At 43.2% G+C, this 24332-nt stretch overlaps 1 protein-coding gene across 3 annotated transcripts in view; it reads left to right on the top strand.

Moving 5' to 3' along the window:
* The window catches only part of FAM219A (family with sequence similarity 219 member A), a 93476-nt gene that overhangs the window by 50127 nt on the left and 19017 nt on the right, over positions 1-24332 (top strand). For all 3 annotated transcript variants that reach the window (XM_085043414.1, XM_085043413.1, XM_085043415.1), the window contains exon 2: positions 4351-4450. In XM_085043414.1, the coding sequence (XP_084899540.1) occupies positions 4351-4450 (100 nt within the window). The remainder of the gene's footprint in view (positions 1-4350; positions 4451-24332) is intronic.

Raw genomic sequence — 24332 nt, forward strand, 5'->3', positions numbered from 1 at the left:
CCTAGCAGGAGGGCAGTTTTCAAGATCCTTTGTGTCGAGCCTATAGAAACAAACAATCTAGTAAGAAAACTCCCCACCGTTCTAATGCTGTGATTGTGCATACCCAATTAAGCTGTGCGCATGCGGGGAGAAAACTTTGATTAAACTCTGGCCCCAGCCAAATGTTCATGCAGTGCCCTGATAGAATGTATTTTTTCCTTAAGAATGAAGACATACAGAGGCCTCAGGAACAAAAAAAGAAAATTATTAAATGCCTTTAGCCATTTAGAGGCCCTGCAGCCACTCCTCAGCACTTGCCTCTTGTTTGGGAGTATTGTGTTGTCCCCAGTAAGCAAAAAGAAACCACATTATCTGGCCTGGGACCAGTCACACCATGTAGCTGAGATTTTAATACTGGGGGCAGAGCTGAGTGTATTGGTCTAGGAAGGCTTGTGAAAAAGAAAAAAGTTGCCAAGTGAATTCCAATAGCAAAAGCCTGTGTTGAGTCTCAGCGTGCTCTTAGGCATTCACAAGCAAAAGGCTAATCAGTCAAGTAAATGTTTCTCTGGGCAGTTGAGCTGTAGAGAGAGAACTGCATCCATTCAGTATGCACAGAAGCAGAGTGTGTTTGTGCAGAGACAGCTCCAGCCGAGCTGGCGTGGGAATGCTGCTGTTTTCACAGTGGGCATTGTTACTATGGAGTCCTGTGAGTTGCTGCAGATCGTCTATGAAGTGATGGATGGGAAATATGACAGTGCCTTGCCACTCCTGGGCCAGATATAGATACCCACTGGCACTGGGGACGCTGTCCCTGGCCCAGCTCAGTTTCCTCTCAAATCTATTTACTCTGGAGGGAGCAGGGCTGTAACATGCATGCAGTGGTGGTCACGCAGACTGATGGTGCTTGTGATCCCTCTGTGCAAGTTGTGGGTCTCTTGTGCAGCTGTAACATGTGCTGCTAGTGCTGAAAAGCGTCGTGCCAAACCTTGGGGAAGAATTCCTAGGACTGACTCCACTACCATGTCCTGCATCATCCCCACCTCCAGTGTCAGAAGCTCCACCAGCTGCCAGACCTCCTCTGTAGACAGTGGGGAGAGGGAAACACATCTCCAAGGGCAGATTCGTCTCCTTTTAAGATGAGTGTCTTAGACAGAATGGAAATAATCACTCTTTGAAAATCATCTTAGTTTTCTCTGGAGGCCTCGGAAGCCTTTTCTGTGTGTTTGGTCTGGAGCCCATTTTTGAGATTTCTCCAGCTGAGTCTGCTGGTCCAGGCTCAGAGTTCAAATCTTCAAAGGCACCTCAGAACATGTCTCTCCTCCCTCTGTTGATGCAAATGGATGTCTAATGTCACGGTCAGGTTACCTACAAAGGAAGAGCTACTGTCAGCATATCAGCTTGCCACAAAAGTAAGGGCTGGTTTGGATTTAGAGTTTTAGCATAATTTTAACAGTGTGAACCTAGGCTAGTCCAGGCATGGCCAGACTGCACCAGCACAGGAGACAGTATGTGGCTGTTACACAATGTCATTTCCCATGATATGTCTACTCCCATGCCCTCCTGCAGCCAGAAGGCTGGGGCTCCAAGGACTTGCTTACTGTGTTGAGTAGCAACAAGGAAGCATCCTGCTCTTGGGGTCATGTTCCTTAGAAATGGCTATATCCTGCCTTTCCCCAGACTGGCAGAGAAAAGGTTATCATCCAGGAAGCCTGGACTCAAGTGGTGCCACTTAGCACCTTAAACATCCCTCTTGGAGAGGTTCTAGCATGTCTGAGAGACAGACATGTCCGTTCTGTTATCTGGCCATTCCCATGTGTAGTAGCCCAAAGATAAGGGAGCTCATGGGTATGTCTCAAACACTGATAGCCAGATGGCTGTGGAGCCAACTAAGGATTGGTAATAACACACTGTGAGAAAAAACAGAATGTGGCTGGAGAAGGGGCCACATGGAGGTAGAGCAGCACTTTTCTAGGACAAACATCCTTGTTTTGGTTCCTGGAGATAAGCACAACAGAGTACAGGAATGAGGTCAAAAAGCAGGCATGAGCTGTAGGGGGATGTGGAGACCACCAAATATCCTGAAGCCTCCAACCCATTTCCAGAAAGGCCTGGAAGAATGGGCTGCACACAGTAACTAAATTACATAAAGAGTGAGAAACTTACCTCCAGTGCAGGGAAACTCATCTATAAAAAGGTACTCCCACCAAGCCCAGGCATGTGTGCACCCCAGGACCCTGCACACCCCATCAGCTGAACCAGCAATGGAGCCAGGACTGATGATCTCTTTCTCTCTTTCTTTCTTTCTGAATCTCTTTGATTCATCTCTCTCTCTCTCTTCCCTTTCACCTTACCCCATTATCCTAAACCCACTCCTAGGTGCTTAACAGAAGGCCAAAGACTAACATACCCATTTCCATACCAAGTGTGTAATTTACTAACAGAACTTTGTAAGATTTTGTGGACCCTCTGACTTTTGACATTCTTTTTGTCTACCAGCATCTACAAATCTTGGGTGCTCCCTTCCCCTGAATGGTGAGAGGACACACTATTATTATCCTTTCCTGCAGCTTGGATTCTGATCTATTCCCTTCATCTGGGCATGTTTGAGACCAGACTCATGTTCCAAGGGTACATGAACTGATCTATGATTTATGCCTGACTATTCTCCTGGTTTTTTGGTTTGCAGCCTGCTCTTACCATTTTAACCAGTCATTAAGCTGCTACATTAGAGAAAAAGTGCAGCAGTGACTGCATTAGAGGAAAGCAGAAGAAACTGCCTTTTGTTCAGCAATGCTCTTGAATGTGAGGTCTTGTAAGCATCATCCATTTTAAGTACTGTCAAAGTCTACTGAGTAGTGCAAATGAGCAGGATTTTGATAAAATGTTATAACCCTACATATGTTTAACCAATTTAACCAGTTTCCACCAAGATACAGCCTTATTCAAAAATCACATTTTGTCTTCTAAGCACCTTGTATTAGAAAGAGCTAATGTGCACTGCAGGGAGAAGGCAGGCAGAAGAGTGGCTCAACAAGTGATTTTTTTTTTTTACTGGGGATGAAGAATGATGTTACCTTGTTTCAAAACTCAGTGGCTCTCCTCTGCATACAGGGTTCATTGCCAAATGATGAGTTGCATTTTACAAGAAATTGTGTACAAAATAAAAACTCCAGGAACTGAGAGAGAGAGAGAATATCAATTCACCAGTTTGGAATGGTATTTTCTAGTATTTAACGTATGTTGCCTTGTTCCATTTCTTACAAGTGATGTTTTTTTCATATACTGGACAAAATATATATTTTGTTTTATATTAAAACAAAACAAAACATATATAAAACATATACAAAACATATAAAAACATAAAACAATTTGTTTTATATTAAAACAAATTTGGTATATGAAAAATATATGAAAAATACATGAAAAATATATTTCATATATTTTTCATATATTTTTTTCATATATAATGTTGAATGTTTGCTTTGCCTGTGCAGCTGTACCTATGATATACCCAAATTTACATACACGTATGTGTAAGTGCATGTTCAATTTAATTTCCAGCTTCTAGGTGAGAATAAAAACATGTTTGAAAACCAATTTTAATTTTCATTATGGTGCTAAGTGGAGAGAGTTCCAACAGGTTTGCAGTTTGCTATGAAAGGACTTCAGATATTTTTAGCAGTGGTAGAACTGCCTGAGTTGGTAGTTTGTTTCTCTCTCAAGTTCTTTGATGTGCTGCACCATAGAGTTCAATACAGGTTGTCTGCCAGTGGGCTGGAGCAGGCTGTGTTTGGGGAGATTTGTTTTTCACAGGGGAAATGTCAGTGACAGTGAAAGGTACTGTGCTGATAGATCTTTCCTGTCAGCCATTAAATAGGTCCCAAGAGGGACCAGAGAGTGAATTCTCTTACCCATGTAGCCCTCATTCCTTCCAAGCTGGACTTTCACTCAGAGCTGGTCTCAAACTTTTTCGTTTCACATTTGAGGCTGACTGGTCCACTTGGAATTCATCTGAAACTGTAAATGTGTTCCATACAACACCCCAAGGAGTCATGATGTGAAAATTATTTGGGACTACTGCCAGCCCAGGCTGAATTTGAGCTGGTGACCCACCATCCACATTATATTCCCAGTATAATCCATCATATAAGCCTGATGTTGAAATTCGGCATTTCCAGAGGTACTTTTAACATACTAAATGGGCTTCCCAAGTTCTGTGTTTTGCCCCTGGGTTTCAACATCCAAAACAGCAGCATGTTCTCTGCTCCCTCTGAATATGAAGGGGCTGGAGTCGCCTAACAGCCACTCAGAGAATTGGCTGCAGAACTTTCAGCTAATCCATTCTGTTTTGTTTCTCTTCTTTCTTGACAGGATCCAACAGCTGCAGCTATTTCGGACAGAGATTGCGATACAAGAGAGGGAGAGACTGTAGCCATGAACTATAAGCCATCCCCACTTCAAGTGAAATTAGGTGAGTCTTTGCTGATGGAGAGTGAAAAGGCTGAATCCAAGGCCTGAAACACAGGATCATATGCAGGTCTCTGTGCATGTGGCTGAGCATGGCAGCTTGGCTCAAACAGCTCACAGAGCAGTTTTATCACTGTAATGCTGCAGCTGTGATTCAGGGAACTGACCTACAAACATGTAAAGCCCCTGTATCTGTGGATGTGGTAAAGAAAGGAAGCTATGCCTCAGAAGCAAGGCATAGCTCTTTTAAACATACAGTTTTTTTATTCAGCTGGGATCAAGGCTTGGCCAGATAAAGAATGAAGATAATATGGAGGGACTGTAAAAACAAGAGAAGGCAAAATAGCTGCAAACAAAAGGGAAGGGATCAGAGAGCTGAGACACTACCAGAGCTGTGTTATCATGAGATGGAAGACTTTTAGGTCTGTAAAGGTTCTCATACAAATACTCATGCTATTTCTGAGCAGTATTTTTTAAGTTCTGGAAGCAGAATCACCCTTTTAGCACAATACAGTACTTCCTTGCAAGGCTTATGCTTACAGGAGGACAGCAATCCACACATGCTCTCTTGTCACCAAAACCTGAGCAGCTATTTTGCCACACAGCTTCAAGAACCAGATGACAAATAAGTCAGAGGAACAGTGTGCTTTTTGTGAAGAAATGGGAGTTTAAGTGTGGAAAATTTCCCACTAAGAGCAGGAAGCAATCCCCTGGCTGTCCTTCACATCAGTACAAGTGACATTGAGAGGATGCTGCTGAAGCTGTTTGAGAGTGTCTGTGCAAGTCATGAATAGTCTAAAACCAGTGGCTGCTTTTCAGGAAAAGGCAGGGAGCAGCAGTGTGTGTTAATGACAGCACAATTCATAGTTTGGTAAAAGATTATTACTGCCAGCATGCCATATGCCACCAGGATCCTTTTCCACTGCCAAGAGAGCTCTTTAATGGTACTAGACAGATAATTACTACTGCAGTAGTTGTTTTGGATAATTTAACACCAGGAAACAGGTTAGAGAGCAATTGATGCTATTATTGGTAGGTCTGTGATATTCTTGCCTTTCTAGGCAATAAAAATATCCTCCTGAGATTTACTAACGTGACAGGAAATGGTACTTTTTTAGGCTTGGCTATGGTAAGTCATGAGAGCATTCTAGGAGATCAGATCATTGCAAACAGATTTGGATTCAGGGTAAACAAGTTTGATTCATACAAATTAAATGGAAAGGTAATTTGAAGTAGATCCTTAACAAACCTTAGTGTTGCAAATAAAGCCAGTAGAGTGAGAAACTTGGGAAGTCAAAATACATCAGGTAGTGTTGAAGGAGAATGTATCAGAAGAAGGACATTGCTAATGGAGTTTTCCAACAGTGTATATTCATTAGGTGTATATTCATTAATGACTTTTACATAAAAAGCAGGAATCAGCAAAGAAAATTTAGTAGAGCATATTTGGGAGACCTAAGTACAACAAAGATTCAGAAATGCTATAGAGGAAAAAACCATGAAAACTGGAATAATAGAAAAGAGAAAAATATAACAGGAAAAACTCAGTCTTCTGTAAACTGGAGTTTATCAACTGGAGATGAATGCATTAGTTGATTGGAAGGTTATTAATTATTGAAATGGACTAGCACATGAAAATAGGCCACAGTCACACTTCTTCAGAACTTACCAGCTTTTTTCCAGGGATCAGATAGAAGAGAATGATTAGCCTTTCTGCCAGAACTTCTGCTTTTCCACATAGGAAAAATTCTATTTCATTTAGCCAGTGCTGAGCAGCATAAAGAGTCAAAGGGAGGTATTTGAAGTGTTTGAACAGTTTTTGTAGCAGATAGAAGCATACTGTTGCCAGGACCTCCTTTCCAGCTGGTGCTTCCACCCAGTCATCTCAGTGCTGACCACAATACACTTACGAAGAGAATAGTGGGTGAAACCTACCTGCTGAAGAGGAGTTGTCCTGCATGGGTGACAGGCATCTTCCTGTCTCCTTGACTGCAGAGAGGTTTGCTCCAACACCTCTCTGTGGAAACAGTGTGCCTCTTTACTGAGGTGAACACATACCTAGTGGCATTTGGATCAGCTCTCTACTCTTAGCCATACCCAGATGAGCTCTAGGTTATCTGAGCAAAATGAGACTCCCAGTATTGCCTGTAGCCAGTGTAACAGACCTTTAATCCACACCAGCTCCTGCTGCTCTTATTCTTCAAATCTGCCCAGCCTCTACCGTTTTCTAGCAGCTTAATCACTGCATCTCCCAGCTCTGGCCCTGATTCCTCTGACTAGATTTTATGTCCCTTCTGCATTAAACTTGTCAGGATTGTTTCTACTCTCTTTAAGGCTAGAAAAAGTTAAGGTGGTACATAAATGTTTAATAGCTTAACTGGCAGAGCCATTGTTGTTAATGGTAGCAACTAGGGGTTTAATCCTTTTGCAGGTTTTCCATATGGATGGTGGCATTTTTCACTGTTAAATCAGAATCAATTGTTCAAATGTCAAATGTTCTGATGGAAGGTTGATAAATGTCATTTTTCAGTTTGCGAAGATTCATGTATAAATCTGTCATATGCGCTTGTTGGAAGCTCAGTTCAAGTGAGCTCAATTAAATACCAACCCAGCATGAATACAACTTTTGCTTCTAGACACTGCAGTGATTAAAGTGTGACAGAAAGAGCTTGAAAACTGCACACACTGCACACAGATTTATCCTGCTGCTTGAATGGTCTTTTCCTTGGTTGTTTCTTCCCCTCTAAATAAGTACATTTGGCCACACATTTTCCTGAGGGGGGTCAGTTTGATACAGGAAAAACTTCACAGGTGTCTTATATTTCTAGTGACTTCCTAAAGGTTATGCCTGGTTTATAAATGGAACAGTGCTTGATGCTAGGGCCACATCAGAAAAGAACATCACACCAAGGGGAAATAAGATCTCCCAGTTCATGCAGTTCATAATTTTAAACCCTTATTGATATTGTATCCATGTTAATTTTATATTTGCTAATTTTCTAACACTCCCACTTGGTCTTTCTGTCAGGAGCTGCAAGGCTCAGCCATGCTTCTTTCTTTCTTTCAGATCGTTGATAAGCAGACTCCTGACAGCACGGGTGGGGGGCTGGGTGTGCATTAGTGCTTAGGAGATGTCTCCAGCACATCCTTATTAGGAGCCATATCCAGATGGAGCACATACCACAAGCCTTTTGAAAACAGAAGACAGTTATGATAAGGAGAGAGGGAGGAACAGAATAATCCCCAAGTGTAAATCTCAGGGCACCACATCCACTGGAAGGCAACAGATCCTCCTAGGATTCCCAGGAGACAAGATATTATTTTAATGAAGCTTATGCCATCTGCTTTTCTATTTTGCATTTTTAATTTCCCTTCTCTGGTCTGAAATCCCCACCCAGACAGTCTGTGTCTGTCTTACCTAGCAGTAAATGACATTAGTTTGTGTTAAAACAGAATGGGCAATGTGGAAATGGGTTGGAGTGCTGCAAAATGAGCAACAGGTGGGATGAGGAATTGTGGCAGAGGCATCTTCATGAGCACATCCACCACATGGGGAGCTTGGCAGTAAATGTCCTGCATGCCTGTCTGCAGATGAACATGTGGTAGAGAGGCAGAGACATTCACAGCAGCCCTCAGCCTGCCAAGGTGCCTGTGGCCTATGTAAGCACCTCCTCTCCTTGATCTAGATAGGGAATAAGGCACTGTTTTTGGAAAGTTCCTCAAAAAGGTCATAAAAGTATGTGAAAACTGAATGTCTAAGCTAGAGAAACTGAGTCCAACCTCAAGGAAATTACTGAAATGCTGTTCACTTAGACCAAGCAGAACTTGGAGGGTTAAACTGCAGCAAAAGCACCATCACAAGGGCATAGAGAATAGTGTTCCCTGGTGTGCCTGGCTTGGAGAAAACTAATTTGTGACTGAGCCCCATCTTGGTGGAGATTGAAGTGAACAGAGGAGATAATCCATTTGGAGACAGGCTGATGACAGGTCTGTGGTGTTAGCTCCTGCCTTAAGCCTGCTGCTGTGGATTTGTGGCAAATATTGAGCTGCTGTGTGATCAGGGAGGAATAGTACCAGGAATATCAGTCAGAACTACAAAGCCCTCGGGGTTCAACTTAACAAAATCAGTGATTTTCTGGCTGAAACTTTACAGAAGGTCTCTGATCCCAGTAAAGGACAGACTGCTCCCTGTGGCGTCTGAGATTGATCTTCCAATTGGTGTTTAACCCCTTCTCCTGGAATAGGGCGTGGCTCCAGATCTTGTTTTAAAGCTCTCCATCAAAGAGCCACGAAGCACACAGCAGAGCAACCTATCCCAGTGCTGCTCAAAAGGATGCTGTGTTCAGAGCTCACCTGCCAGACTGCTCTTCCCGCAGGTCAAGATGCAGAACTGGGAAGTGCAGTCACAAACAGAGCAGGCAGCAAGCGCCTTGGTGGGCTGAAAGGCTCTGGATCTGCCCCCATCTGTGGCTCCTATTCTGCATCATCACTTCCCAGTCTGCTCCAAAACTTGTGACTTCTGAAGCTTTTCATACAGAAAACAGAATAATAAAGGGGAGGTTGAAGTAGACTGGACAGATCAATGCCATTAGTGTATCGTTTTGTCAGTATTTCAAGTACTGTACTATTCCCAGTTGCTCTTCTGTAACAAGGTGATTAATGCTAATTAGGTACAGCAGCTGTTGTTTCTGGGAAGATGCTCTGTAGGTAAATTAGGGACACATTTTATAAAAAGGCTCTAACTCTTAAACTAGGTCCCCAGGTTCCAGCTCTGTTGACAAAACTGCAGATTTTCACATCCATAACTGTTTGCATGGCGACCTCAAGTGACATCATTACCTTAAGTGCAAAAAGCCATTTTGTTCCCCCGGGGGCACCCATTTCCTTGAACACAGTCAGTGCACTGCACGGGGGGAAGGGTGGGGTAGAAGCCAGACAGCAGGAGCAATACAGCCCTGCTATTGATTTTCTTCATGAAGACAGAAGTGCAGCCCACCACTCGGAAGTCTCATGGAGCTTGGGAGGAATTTATTTGAACATTTTTTTCATCTCTTAATACTCTTTCCATTCATAAGAGAAATGGTGTACACAGATTTATGGTAGCATCCTTCCTGTAGGATATTTCCAGGCTCTTTTTGGAGAGGATGAGAGAATGAACAGCTGCATCACATTAAGGGTAGTAGGGCTGTCTGCAGACAGAGCTGCAAAGATGAGGGCAGAAAACCAGTTCTGACAGGCATATTATTGCAGATTAGTTAGGAGAGAAGCAGAGAGCCAGAAAGAAGGAGGTGTATGGTTAAGAGTAAAGCCATTTAGACAAACTGGAACAAAGCAATCATTGGAGTTCAGCAGAGAGCTCCTGAGAGGAGGGAGTGTGTGAGGGGGTGAGACAGAAGGAAGGGAGGTTCCAGTCAGCAAATCCTAGAAGCAGAGCATGAGCCCATGAATATGGGAATGATGTGGTACGAGGTTCATCAAATGACCTGGCTTTTTGTGTCACTGCTGATTTGTTATGCCACTGCACCAGGGCTTCACTGGCTTTTCCCAGCCCTCCACAGTGGTATGTGCATCTCTCCCATGACACATTCCTGGGTACCAATACACCTCACAAGCCAACAGGCTCACACCCACTCACATCTTGTGTTGCACACACCACTTTTAGCTAATACTCCTTCAGGTAAAAAGTCATGAAGAAGGAAGCTGTAAGGTAACTGGATAATTTTGAGGTGTTACCAGGCCATACCGTTAGCCACTCCATATATTTACAGTACCTACAGTCTGATAGTCTGGGAAGAAGAGCTAATTCTGAAGATCTGCTTCTGCATAAATTATTTTATTCTGTATTGAGAATGGGCCAAAGCATCCAGAGTCTGAATGGGGGTTTCATGCCTGAAGAAGAAGTCCAGAGCTGCAAATTACAGGTTCTCTTCATTGTCTGACCCACCATAGTCAGTCATCTCAAATATGGGAAGCAGCTCAGAAGGTTGAGAAAAAACAAATTGAGCAAATTACTGTGATTCTCTGATAGGAGAAAAAAAATCAGTAATTGAAGTAGTGATAACAGTAAAAAGTACCTGGTCTAGCAAAGCCTAACCCCAGCAGGCAGCACCACACAGTGGTCTGTTCAGAGGTCTCATTACACAAGTACGTGTTACTCTCATCACTTTTCTGTGAAGTATGTGGAGAATTGGTTTAAAAGAAATAGTTCCCCAAAGGTGATTAAAGCTTGTTCCTGACATTAAAAAGATTAACAGCAGCTGAGATTATAAGTCTGCCTGCTCAGACGTTGGTATCTTTAAAAAAATCAACACAGAAAAGGACAGTAGTACTGTTTTCTGGCTTCTCAAAGCCCTATGTCCTTAAATGTAGGTTCCACCTGTTCCACCACACTGTAACATTTCCCCAGTTGTGAATTACTCAGGTGTTACTATTTCTGTAGTTCCTTCTGATGTCTCCAAAGGTAGATGAGTTTCTGTGTCCAAAGGTTGATGAGTTTCTGCCTAGCACTTGAGGGAAGCAAGTATAGCCCAGTATAATTAATGTAAATTGGCTCCAGAACAGTCCACAGCATCTACAGACAGTGTTGGGTGATGCACTTATTTAATGTGTTTGATTTATTAATGATGAGCCTTAAAATGTACTTGATGGTTAATTGAATTTGTTCTGATTTTGAAGTGATGTGGGCTCGCACTTTGTCTTCTCTGTGCTGCACACTCAGCTCTTAACAGGGAAAGGTTACTGTCTGCTTATTGAATGAAGTGACTAAAATGCTCCATCAGCAGATCAAGCTCTATTAAATAGAAATAACAGAGGGAAAGATCATGTAATGATATAGCAAGTTCACCACAATTCTTGGTTTTTAGCTGCTATCCTTATGCACAGAGGATGTGTTCATAGCAGCCTGAAAACTTCATGTTGCTTCTCTGAGATATTAAGGGATCCTTTGGAAACTCAGAAACCTTGGCGTGCCCCAGCAGTAGAGCAGAGAAGACAAGAATGTCATCCATATCATGTGTCCTGTCAGTAGTAGAGTCCTTGTGGCACCTTAGTGGTCGTGGATTGCAGACTTCACCTGAGCATGAACAGAGGTACATCCAAGGAGCCCTTCTTCTGTGACCCCAGTCTTTGTTCCAGACAGAGCAAACAGTGTTACATCCATCTGTGCACAGCAGAGCCCCATTTTTCCAGTGGTGCAGCCAAAGCACCAGCTGCTAGGCTCAGCTCTAATGTGGCAGACAGGGAGGTGTGCCACAAGAAACGTTTGCTGCAGCAGCAACAAACTAAGTACAGCTTTTCCCAGTTAGCAACAGTCACATTTCATCATGTCCATCACGTTTGGTTCAGAGGTCTAGGGAGGAGCAATTCCCAAAAGCAGGAGCTAGCACAAAAGAAACGACTCTGTAGTTCTTCATGGAAGGAGAGCTGGTTGAAGCCAGACATGGAGCAGTGTGGGCTGTGCTGGGCACATGCAGAAGAGGCTGTTTGCTAGGTTAGCAGACTGGTAAAAGCAGCTCAACAGCTTCAGCTGTTGTCAGCATCTCAGCCTCTTACACCGACCAACACCACTGCTTTGTGGAGAAGCTTTAGGAATGGGAATTAAGCTGCAGTGAGGATAGTGGGACCAGTTGTGCAAAAAGGCTTCTGAACCTCCCGAGTCCTGACTGGGACTAAGAGGGAGTTTTGCCTGTTTCCTGACAATCACTTCACTCCTGGCAGGAACAAGGCAGTGACCTCTCTAGGAAAGACCAGAGCCTTCCTGCTCTGCCATGTGTAGAAAGTCTTCTGGCACCTCTCCTTTTCTTTCAAACCTCAAACTTTTGGCAGAGCTTTTTCCTTGTTCCGCTTGGCAGTCATTCTCTATAAAGCAGGGCACACTGAAGGAAAATAAAACTGTTTTTTACAGATGCCATATATTTACCAAGATAAAATTTTATTTAAGAAAAAGTCACAGCAGTAATTGGACAGTCTGATCCCATTTCTCTAGTTGTTAAACAGAGCTATCATTCAAAAAGCTTAAAGTGCTGCCTGAATCATGGCTGAATAGCTTGTGTTGAGGGTATACTTTTCTGCATCACTCATAGAAATGAGACTTTGCAGGCTGATACTGTGCAAAATAGCTGTAGTCTCCTTTTTGAAATGTCTTCCGGAAGGAAAAGCAGAACTTATTGATCAAACTTGAGCATTGTCCAAACTCCGTTTCTAAACTGACCTATAGGAAAACATGCCCCACAGACAATATTTGTGTCTTTTCTCTGTGTCCAGTTACAAGGGGAAAGGAGGGGTAGTGCATACATTCTTGGCAGACAGATCTAAGTCTTTATCAAAGAATCATCTCCAGACTGTGTAATCATTGTGATCTGTTTGTGTCTGCCTCCTACTAGTAGTAGACTCCTGTTTTCTCCACACTGCTTTGCAAACTATTCCTCTCCTTCCTCCCACTTTCTGTATCAGTGATATCATCCATCCTCACTTTTTGGGACTGCACAGCTGAGCCATTGCTCTCAGTTACTCTTGCCTTCCTTCCTTTTCATGTCCCTTTCACCTGTGAACTCTTCCCAATTTTTTTTTTCCTTAACTCTGCCATTTTTATCCCACTTTCTGCTTACCTTGAGCTTGAATTGATTCAGCCTGAGCCTTTGTGAATGTTCCAACCCTTTGTCTCGTAAAGTAACACTGTTTATAGCACAATAAAATGAATCCTCTACGGGGCTGTAAGGTAATTCTACTGTAAACCCAAAATCATCTCATTTTTTACTATAACTTTGATCTTTTTTCTGCCTTCTGCTCTAAATGAAGGCAATCCTCACTTTTTTCCAAACAACCCACATACCCTCTTTTTTTGATCACTGCTGTGAAATCAGTACAATCAAGTCAGCAGGTGTTAATGTGTTCTGGAGGAATGATGCAGTTCTGTCTAGCTCACTAGCCTGAAGCCTATGAGTTTAAAAGTGCTTTCTGCCATGAGTAAATGGTGAGCTGGCTATGAGAAGAAGGTTTAATCACACCAGGTGTTTCGGGGCTGTGGGCTGCTGGCAACCCCTTTGCTACAACTCAGCTCCCAGGTTAGACCAGTGCCAGAAAACAGCCATTCTGTGTCCCACATCACTACCCAGCCTGGAAGTACGAGCTCATTTTCAAAAAAGGAAGGATTTCCTATGAGTTATTTTAAATACTGGTTCTAGGACTAGAAAACTGGGAGAAAGAGTTGAAGAGTACAAGTGAGACAATTGTTCTTTGTATAAGTTCATCTGACAAACTGTGTTTGACATAATAAATGGCACTGCTAGAAGTGTGTCTTGAACAGGGCTAGCATACTTAATATTTAAAGTGATGCTGTCAAGCATGGGTAGTTTGAATCCATAATGGAGGGTGCTTTTAAGAATTGGATTTTCATGTTTTGCTTACATTTTATTAAAGAAAAGCAAGTATCCTGGGTTTAGACTCTCTAGTAAATTGTAGCGCTGTATATATTTAAGTTCATTAAAAGAACATTTAACTGGTAGTTCCAAAACTCTTTGCAAATTCATGTCGAATTCCCAAGTTGGTTTTGACCATAAAAAGTTTGGGAGATTGGCGTTACAAAGCAGCTATGCCTTTTTTTTAGCTACTGACTTTCAGCCAGAACGTGAAAGACTCAAGTTCAGTTTCTTTTTCTGCCTGAATGCTTCGGCTGTCGGGTTGAAGTGTGGCTTAATGCAGCCTCTGATCCGTGGGGCAGGGGTTGAAGCAAAATGTGAGAGCAAAACCTTGGCATAGTTATTTCTGTGCAGGCAGATGTCATGTTTTTAGTTCCTCAGAGCTCATATAGTTGACTCGCATCTGCCTGTGTACAGAACAGCTATGATACACAACAGTAGTCCTTGAATTTGACTTTGGGTCCTTTGGGTTTCCTGTCCTTCACTGGAAGGGGATGATCAGCAACACAAGGAGGTGATCTTAGCTCCTTCGCTGGCAATGTTCTTTTTCTGTCTGCAATTAAACATTCCTGGGTAGCGGGAAGTTTCCATCTCCCTGTAAAGCAGAGTCACGACTGCTTTAGAGAAGGCTCTGGCTGCTTTGGGTCTCATTGACAAGGTGAATTGAACCCTCTACAGCACATTCATCAGACCTAGAACTAGGCTGTAATCTCCTCTGCTTCAGGGCAGGGCAGATGGAGAACAGGAAAAGGGCAGGACTGAAGGAGGCAAAACACAGGGCCTGTTGTCTGCATTTACCTGGTTATGACCATCAGGTGGGAGATGGCCAGGATAATCTGGAGAGTTCTAAGGAAAAGCTTCATGTGAAACTTCCTCTGTGCTATTGAGGAATGATAGCATCATGCCTGACTTGACAGTAAATTGCCTGGAGCATCTAATGGGTACTTCATTCCCAACCTGCTGCTTTTCTCACCTCACAGAAATCCTTTTTCACCATGAGGACAGTCAAGCATGGGAAAACTTTTCACAGGGAGGTCATGTCATCTCCAACCCTGAAGGTTTTGAAAACCTGACTGAATAAATCTCTGAGCACCTCGGTCTGATCCCATAGCTGATGTGATGCTGCTTTGAGCAGGACTAGAAAGCTCCTGATGTCCTTTCCAGCTAAAGTAATTCTGTGATCCTGTTTCTGGTTAGGACTCTGGTTGTTTTTTTTTTAAGATGTCATATAGTTTCTGCACATTACCAAAAAAAGAAAGTTCTATCTAGTTACTCTTTTGGATTCTCAGCATAACCACAGCCAGATTTGCCAAGGTAGACTTAGGTGACTTGCATAAACTTGTATAAAGCAGTCCTCTGGTATGTCCCCTGGTAAACAAGAAAAACCCAATTGCTGCTTGATTTTCACTCCATTATAAATGTTCTTCTTTTTAAGTTTTAATTACTGCCTTTTCTTATTTCTCTGTAATTCACCAACCCTTCTTGATTGAATTTAAAAACATATTAAAACTAATTTTTTCTCTGTTTGTATCTCTTACTGACTCCAGTGCGCAGACAGGGAGATTGGTTCTTTCACAGATGTGTTTCCTAACTTGCATTCCTCAATGCTGAATGATCTTCTAATATAGGCAAGGAGCTGATTTCTTGTACCTACTGTGTCCTAGCAAAACATTAGGGCATTAGCACAGGGCACTGAAAGAGTGTACAAAGCAGAACCAAATTGAAGTATTTGTGGATGTGTTCATATGAGGTGACAAGCAGCTGCCAAGGTGGCTGTGCAACACCTCTGTTTCTTAGACCAATTTGAACTCTTCTTGGTGTTGGTCATGTCTCAACTAGCCTTTGGAAAAGGCACTTTTATCTTAGATTGGCAGAGGGATTTTTTTCATCTGCGTTTTGGATTTTAATAGGATTTTCAGAAAGATATCATGACCCAGAGGCTGGTTGTCACACATGGGTCCCTTCCTGCTTCATGCCACAAATGTTGCAAGAAAACAGAAGGAAAAAAAAAGCAAATGAATCATCCCATTCCACATTTCTTCCTTTATGAATTCCATGGGTTTTTTCCCTGTAGAATGAGGGAATGGATTTGAATCAAATAAGATTAAAATCCATCCTGGAGGGTGGGGTTGACTATTTTAATAATGTGAAAAACAGTGTTTTGATCTTCTTATGAAGATTTTAGGGCAGAAAAGGAGGCAGTGGGCAGGTGTTCAAGACTGTTGAAGGTGTGGAGGTTGCCTTGGGAAAAAGAGAATGTTGGTCTGCAGCAAACTGATATGTTGTCTGCAGTCCAGAAAAAATAAATTCTCTTTCATGGTCCAAGAGTTTAGAACAAAGCTGATTGATCCAAACAAAACATGTAACAAGGTTACAGAACAAAACAAAAACTTTTCAAAGACGGGATGCAACAAAAGAGCAACATGTCAGACCTCACAGACCAGCTCTGTAATCCAGAGGCAGGATCACAGAATTGTGAAAAATAAAGCAGAGAATATTTGAGGTCCTAAAAATGAAAACTCAGGAGTACATGACTTGTAAGTGGACATTATTGAAAAAACTATTATTCAAGACAGTCCTTCAAAGCCTCTGGGGTCTGCTGCATACAGATCCCTCTGACAGTCCAGCAGTGTTGAAGTAACCCTATTGATTTCAAGTGGTCCTCAGAGATTTCCAGAAAGTGCCCCCTGAGCACCATCTGCCCAGGCACTGACTTGTGCTTTTTTGCTTCACTTGGAGACTTTTAGCCTCCCTTGGAGGCTGTCAGATGTACTTGGTGAACACAAACTCTCTCAGGGTGAAGCCTTGCCGTGTCCCCAGCACTTGGACTATTGTTAGATGTTGGTTGACCTTCATGAGGTCTGTTCTGTATGATCAGGTTTTGGAGCCAGCAGTAAATCCTAAGCACAGTTTTTCACAAGGTTAGCCAAAGGAAGCAGAGTGCATTTAACACTGCAAGTGAAGTACAAAAATCACTTCCCCAGCCATCGAGGCCTTCCCAGTGAGCAAAGTGTGTTGGGTTTAACCCCCAAATTTATTTGTCTATGTTACTGGAGTTTGCCATTGCAAAGCACCCTCTCCAGAGCAGACTCAGCAGGGATACCTCGTTGGAGGTCTTGTTTATTCCAACTCACTGCTTTTAAGCATGAAATGATAAAATTTACAGAAGAAAATAGTTTCTGGTGCTGGTTTGCAGGACAGTTCTCTCCAGAGGGATGTGGCAGAGCAATGGCTCTCCGTGCCTTTCCCACCAGACATTGCTGCAGGCATGACACTGTCAGAGCAGTTCTGACAGTTTTGTCATAGTGTGGCCAGGAGGAGATGCAGCTTGATTTCCTTTATATTTTACTGGACCCTGGAGACCTGCTAGGAAGAAACCTTGTTTCTGTCATCTGGCTGAGTCAATATGACTTCAGGTGCCCAGGGAACAGATGCAGGAGATAGAGAATTGCTAGTTTGAGTTGTTTTTCTGTTTGTCCTCATTTTTTATCTCTGTGAGCTCCAAGTCAGGGCATGTCTCCTCAATCAGATTGTTTTGCTGGATTGTTTATTGGGTGATCAGAAAATGATTATGACTCTCATTCTCCCAGTGCACACACTGCCCTAGGAGAAGCTGTGTTAAAGACAGCTCCTCAGATCTGATTTTGAGCACCCAGGTTTTGGCTTAAGTGCCATCCCTGGAAAGGACAAGGCTGTCAGTCCCTGGGCTTCCTCCATATGTCTAGTGAAGAGAAGTTAAAGTTTTTTATTCCCTGAAGCCTGGCACTGCCCTTCTGTTCACCTCACAAATCCAGCTGTTAGAAGCCACAAAGACCTGTTGAAAGCAAAGGGTATTTTCTGCCCCCTTTCCCTCTGCTCACAGCTTTTCCTTTTTCAGCACTGACTCTGCCAGCATCAGTAGGGTGGAGAGACTGTCCGGAAAGCTGAGTGTTAATGCTGTTTCTGTCTGGGTCTTGGCAAAAACCAGGCTCCTTCCAGCATAGTGTGTGAGAGAAAGAGATTCCAGACTTGAGTCACGGAACATGAGTGTGTCTTTGTGTACACACCACAGCTCCTCCATCCTCCCTGCACTTGCTTGAACTTCTTTCCTCAGGGGACCCAGTGCCTCATTCCCACTGTCTCCTGCAGACGTCCCAGTTCAGAGTGAGTTTCTGATGTCACTTCACAGTGAAGTTGTCTTAAGGACAGATAAACCTGTCACCTTTGTTTTCTGTCCCCAGGGTAATTTGAGATACAGTATGACCTAAAAGTTCCTAATGCTTGTGTGGAGAGAAATAATGAGGCAAGGAAAAAAGACAACAGTCTGTAGTGTTAGCCTGCATGCAGTTGATTGGCAATGGAAACCTGTGTTCTTGATTCAAATCAGATTATGAACAAAAAATTAGATTCTTTTACAAGAATGCATAGCAAAAAGAAACACAAAGCAAGCTTGTATCTTTGCAAAGGCTCTCAGAAGCCTCAGCATGCCTTAAGATTACATTCCCTTGCTGTCATGTCTTTTGCCTTACATTGGAGTCTGCAGGATTTTGTTCCTTGCACAACCTGCCTGCCCCATCAGCAGCCATTCAGCATCTTCCCACTGTCATCTCCTCTTCCCTTTACCTCTGTTTGTCCACCCACCAGCACAACCTGACTGAAGAGCAGGCAGGTAGTTTCTTATAAAGTCTGTCCCTAATAGAACCTGACCTTTAAAAAGTCCTATATATATCTTGACCCTCTTCACTCCCCTTTTTCATCATTTAATTAAATCCATTTTCACTGTGCTTAAGTCTCTGAGTGTACAAAAGTTAAAGCCTGTTGTATATCTTTATTATTGAAAGATAATTCAAACTGAAATTATAACTAAGAGCAAATGTGCATCACTGAAATACCCACCACTCTAGCTGCCTGTAGTCTTTATGCACAGTCTCTCTTTTGTCTTAATTTCCTCAGGCAAGCAACTGTGTCTTCTATACACACTCGTTCGTCCCTTAGCTCTGCTGCAATAAAGCCTTGCTTGCTGAGACCCTCAGGCTGTTTCTCTCCTCTTTTCTTCTACTCTTAAAACTGTCCTGTTCCTTTCATCTTACCACAGCTCCAGTCAGGCAGCCAAACAGATAGCTGTACAACAGCAAACCTTGTGTTTGTATGCAGTTGGCAATTTTAGCTCTCAAATGTGCCATGTGAAGCTGAGCATGTGCTCACTGTGGCCCAACACAATACTTGACCCAAGGGGCACAAGAATTATGATAATTCTTGTATTGCTTTTGCATGTCTCCTTCCTTTTCTTGTAGAAATGCTTTAGAAAATCCTTAGCTAATGGTCTTTTGATAAGCAAATCCAAGCTGGATTTTTTTCCTCCCTTCCTTCAGTGCACACAGCTGGCCATTCGGGAGGGAGGTAAAAATGTTGGTCTGCCAGAATTTCTGCCTCAGTGGTTCATTTAGAAGAGAGGGTCAGATAGCAGGGACGTGGCAGCTGCAGCATTGCCAGCAGTCTCATTTAGTGCTACGGTTTGAGAGCAGGCAGCTGGGAGGCAGAATCAGGAGCCTCCCCTGCCAGCTGTTTGGAGGAGGTGGGCCTGTTTGCCACTCAAAAGGCATGAGTCTCTGCAAGGTCAGCAGTGTGGAGTGGGGCGAGGGTCTCACATTCAGTCTTGGTTACACCAGCCTCCCGTTTGGCTAAACTCCTGTTTACAGTCCCCCAAAAAGCAGTGTTAATCCTGGCTCAGGCCAGCAGTGCTTTAGCACCCATCCCTTCTCCTTTGGGGCTGCCTGTGGTCCAGCAGTGAGTGGTGCTGCCGTGGCAGTGCCATAACCTCAGTCCTGAAGGGACATGCCAGCACTTGGTAGCTTGTGGCAGCCAACCTCTTCTGAGCATCACTGCACTACCAACAAAGGGTACCAAAGCATGAAACACATCAGCATTAAAATACTAAACCACGACATAAACTCGCTGACATCGGAGTTCTGCATTGAGAATTGTCCTCATTTTTCCCAGCACATTACTGCTCTCTTCAGTGTGAGTCAGGCTTTCCCTGAACCCCTTTGAGTTCTCCATGCCACTGGAACTGCTGCGCCTTGGAGTGAGGCTTCAGCTCAGCAGTGCACATGCCTGATTTCCAGCTGCAGGGCTCTGCAGTTTGGGAAGGCATCTGTCATCCTGCAGCCCTGCTTCCTCTCCTGCAGCCCTCAAAGCAGCTACAGCCAGAGCTTTGCCTTTCATCTTGTCTTTCAAGCCTCTTTCTCAGGGATTTCAGCAGGGACATGAGTTTTCTCTGGCCAGTCCTGTTTGCCACTAGAAGCATCGCTGTGTTTGTCACTAGTTCTTTTGGGAGAATGCAGCTGCCAGACCCTCAGCCCTGCACCTGTAAGGATGAGGACATTAAGGAACATGAAACATTTGATTGCCACCCCCTCTGCCATCCTCTGCTGTCTAACACCAATAGATACCAGCCCTGTCTGAGAAAGGAGTCAGGGGATTACTTGTGGATGGAAAAGATATAATAATTTATGATTGGGACTAATCCCTGAGCCCAATCCCAGTGTCTCTACCAAAGCAGGGGCCAAACTGGAGGAGGAAGATGACAGCACCCTGCCCTCTCAGGCAAGGCACCCTACAGGGAACAGATTGCAGCATACACTGAGCCCCATCCATCAGAGCATAAGCCACAGAACAAAGCCAGAGGTGAAGCCACAAGCCTTCTTTAAACTCTGCAAAGAGAAAGAGCAAAGGGGTTCCCACTCCCCTCTGAGGTGAGCCACTCACCCCAATCAAAATACCAAAATGACAGGTCAGACCCCTTGAAACTGTACTTGTGAGGTCTCCAGCTGCCTTAGATAAACTCTGCCTCCCACCCCACCAGCTTCACAACTTCAGAAGAGAGGAGAAGAGAGGGGCAGGAGCCTTTGAGCCGCCCCAGGTGTAACAACCAGGCCACAATCCTGAGCTGTCCCCAAGGGCCACCATGCCCCAGTGACCTGGCAGCAGCCTCAGATGCCACCCAAACAGCTTTTGCAGGTACTTCTGGAGTTGGAAGGAGAAGTGTCAGGGCATGCCAAACACAACATCTCCAGCCCTGCCCCAAGACAATAGAGGCCACTAGCCCTCTGAAACAGAATTCCTGCCAACCTAATTAATGAAAGCTTAATCAGCAGATTGGCTAATCATAAACTTATTAAATACCTAATTGAACTCTGTGGCCATGTGTCAAATTTCCAGACTGAGGCAGCCCCGCTGAGGGAGGGATCAGGTCAGTAATCCTGTTAGGGGAGCAGGTTTGCTGTGTGGGATTTCTCTCCAGCTGAGCCAAATACCCACAACTGAGGCTCATGAATTGAATAGCAGGAAGAGGCACCCTGAGCTGTACATATCCTGTTCTCCTGCAGAGTTTCATAGTAAACATGCAATTCATCTAGTGAAACAATGCCTGAAAGTCCTCTTCTGGGGAGCAGAGTATTTGGAGGGTGACATGCCCTCCAAATACTCTGCTCACTAGTAACAATCTTTGTTTTCCAGGGTGGAAAACAGTAGTGTTACCCAGCCTAGTTGCTTGTCTCCATCTGCTTTCATGTTACTAGATAGAAAATACAGAATTTTCTTTGAAATGCATAGATTTGTAGAAACTAAATACAGCAGATGATAAAGCAGAGTGGATCAAATATATGACACCTTGCTGCTAAATAAAGCCAGAAATATGGCTTGGACTGTTAGCTGCAGTCCAGTCACAGTCAAAGAAAAGGCCAAGAGTCCTTTCCAAGTACAATGCTGGAGTCAGCAGGCTGTGAGTCCTTTCCAAGCTTATATGCTGCCTGTGGCATTAGCACTTAGGACTTTATTTGTTTTGCCTACTTGAGAGAACTCAACAAGTCATTCCAAGCAGGGGTATCTCCAGTCAGTGAAAGCTTTCCCAATGGCAACATGTTAAAATATTATTATTATTATTATTATTATTATTATTATTTTATAATTATTTTAAATCTGTAGTTTATGTAGGCAATATAACACATCCTCTCTCCCAGTCTTTAGCACAAAAGCATGGACATTTAACTGAGTGTCTATGCAGTTCAAGCCTACTTATGTCAGACTCTACTCAAGTGGATTTTTGTACAAATACACGCTATATGATGATGTCCTGTGTAACCAAAGGCTGTGAGTATTCAGCTAAGCAAGTGTGTACTGTTACTCTCCTAAATACACATTACATTTAGTGCATGTATCAGTGACCTTAATGCTCCTTCACAGAAAATCAAAACTCATAATAAATGTGATGTAGGTGCTAAAATTACCTCTGTGTATCTGGTAGATTGTGCCTTTAGCATAAGAGATGTTTTAAATTAATTGAGCTATTTAATCGAAGAGAGTTGAATTACACTTAAAAGACTCCTTCTTTTGGTATTTTGTTAGTTTTTTTTCCTCTGTCACATCATTTAGCAGGGTCAAGCAAATGGCTTTGACTTAAACCTGTATTCAGTTGAATAAAAATAATGAGGGGGCATTTGCAGGAGTTATTTCCATGTCAAGTAAATTAATTCTCTTTGTCCCTTTAAAGTATGCTAAAGAAGGGAGTTGCTCCATTTTATGGATTAGGTTTCATAGAGATCAGTTTGTAAATTAAAACTTTTTAGCTGGGCTTGTCAGGATGGAAATGCTTCCCCAGGTATCTAGCTTTGTTCTTCTGGCTGGCAGGAAAAACATTCTTTGAAAAGTAAATGAAAACACCAAATAAGTCCCTTTCTGAAGGTAAATGTGGAAAATGGAAAAAAGAAATTACATTTAAATATTGCCAGTGCTGTTCATATATTCCAGTTTTGGCAGTGATAAATGAAATCCTTATATGCAGTATTTTGGAGCCATTAGGAATAAAAATCTCAATCCTTTAAAATTAAGTGAAAAAGCACATGCTGAATGAGAACAAAATAAATGCCCTTGTGAGGTGGGAGCAGCGACAATAGATACCTTTGAAATCAGTACAGAAAGGTGTTCAAAGATGAAGAGAGATTAATTGCTGCCTGCTGCTACACTCTCACAACCTGTCTGAATAAAATGGCTGCAGAGACTGCTCGAGCAGAGGACTGGGAGCAGGAATCTCGGTTCTCTGCTCCCCTGCTGCCACAGATGCTCTACATGGCTTGAAGGTAAATCAGTTATATAGTTTCTGCCATCAGTAGAACACAACTTACTGTTTAACAAAAATGATTCACCTTTGTGTTGTGCCATGAGGAGGTAAAATGCTCTGTTTGTTCAAAATAGCCTGTTTTCCCTAACATGTACAGCCATGAGGCTTGCATTGCAGGAAAAAAAACTGCTCTCCTCTGGGACAAAACCCAATAGTGGGTAGAAGCAGAGTAGAAGCAGAGAAGCCATTCCTTCCCATAATCACTTGAGGGTTAGAAAAATGAGTTGTGGGGCTGGGATAGCATGGCTAAGGAACACAAAGCCACTTTTGGAGATGCGTGGTTTAAACAGATGATAGCTTTTTTTGGGACTGGAGCACTCCTTTACACATTCCCCTCTATGCTAAGGAATACTGTCATGTTTTGATGTGTGTCTTCTGAAGGGAAGTGCAAAATAACATCATCCAGGCCCTCAGAAACCTTTCAGTGACTTGGACAGTGTTCTAGCTGAGCATTACCTCAGAATGAGCCCTGCACTGCTGTGCATGCAGTGCTCTGGCTGCTGCTGGTAGTAGCTCCCATGCAAGAAGTTAAGGGCTGCATCCTTGAGCAATAGACACAAACATTAGCTTTGTAGTCCCTAGGTCATTTACCAGCTCTTGATCAGGCCTTCTTGGGAGCTGAAGGGAGGTTAAAACCACTCCCATTGGTGGTTGTGCCAGCTCTCAGCCATGCCAAAGGCACACAGCCACAGCCAGATGAAAAAAAAATATGGAAATGCTGCTATTTGGATGTTTAAAACCTGGTCCAGGAGGGACCTTGAAGGACAGATTCATGCACCTTTTCTTTCTAGCCAGTTCACACAATTGGAGTTAGAAACTGGAAGGTAGTTCACTATTTTCCCCCAGTTTGGCTGGGTCAGAAAAATAATTGGCTTCAGCTAAGGATTCTGTGTCTCATCGACACTGGTAGTTGGATGATATAGTCTGACCCTTGCTATCTGAGCAGTCTTTTCTGGCACCAAGTGAAACAGTCCTTATTTAGATGGCCTGTCCTGAATAATCTGTGCTGATGCCCAGCCTGTATCAGCTTGAAACCATATTCCCTGTATTCACAGCAGAGGACTGGCCACAGACAGATCCTTTTTGTTTCTACTACACCTGTTTAGTAAAAACCACTTTTCTTTTGCCTTTGTTTTTCATGCAGGTAGGCACAGCCATCAGCTGCACTAATGCCACCCACATGGTCACACTTACACTCCAGGGAGCACAGACCTCACTGGGATGAGCATGGCCCAATCACACAGCTTTCTTATACCCTCCTTTCCATGCAGCCTGCAGGCAAAGCCCATATTGGTGTACATACCCTGAAATCC

The sequence above is a fragment of the Lichenostomus cassidix genome, chromosome Z (genome assembly GCF_008360975.1).
Source record: "Lichenostomus cassidix isolate B80296 chromosome Z, HeHo_3.0, whole genome shotgun sequence".
In the NCBI taxonomy this organism is placed as follows: Eukaryota; Metazoa; Chordata; class Aves; order Passeriformes; family Meliphagidae; genus Lichenostomus; species Lichenostomus cassidix.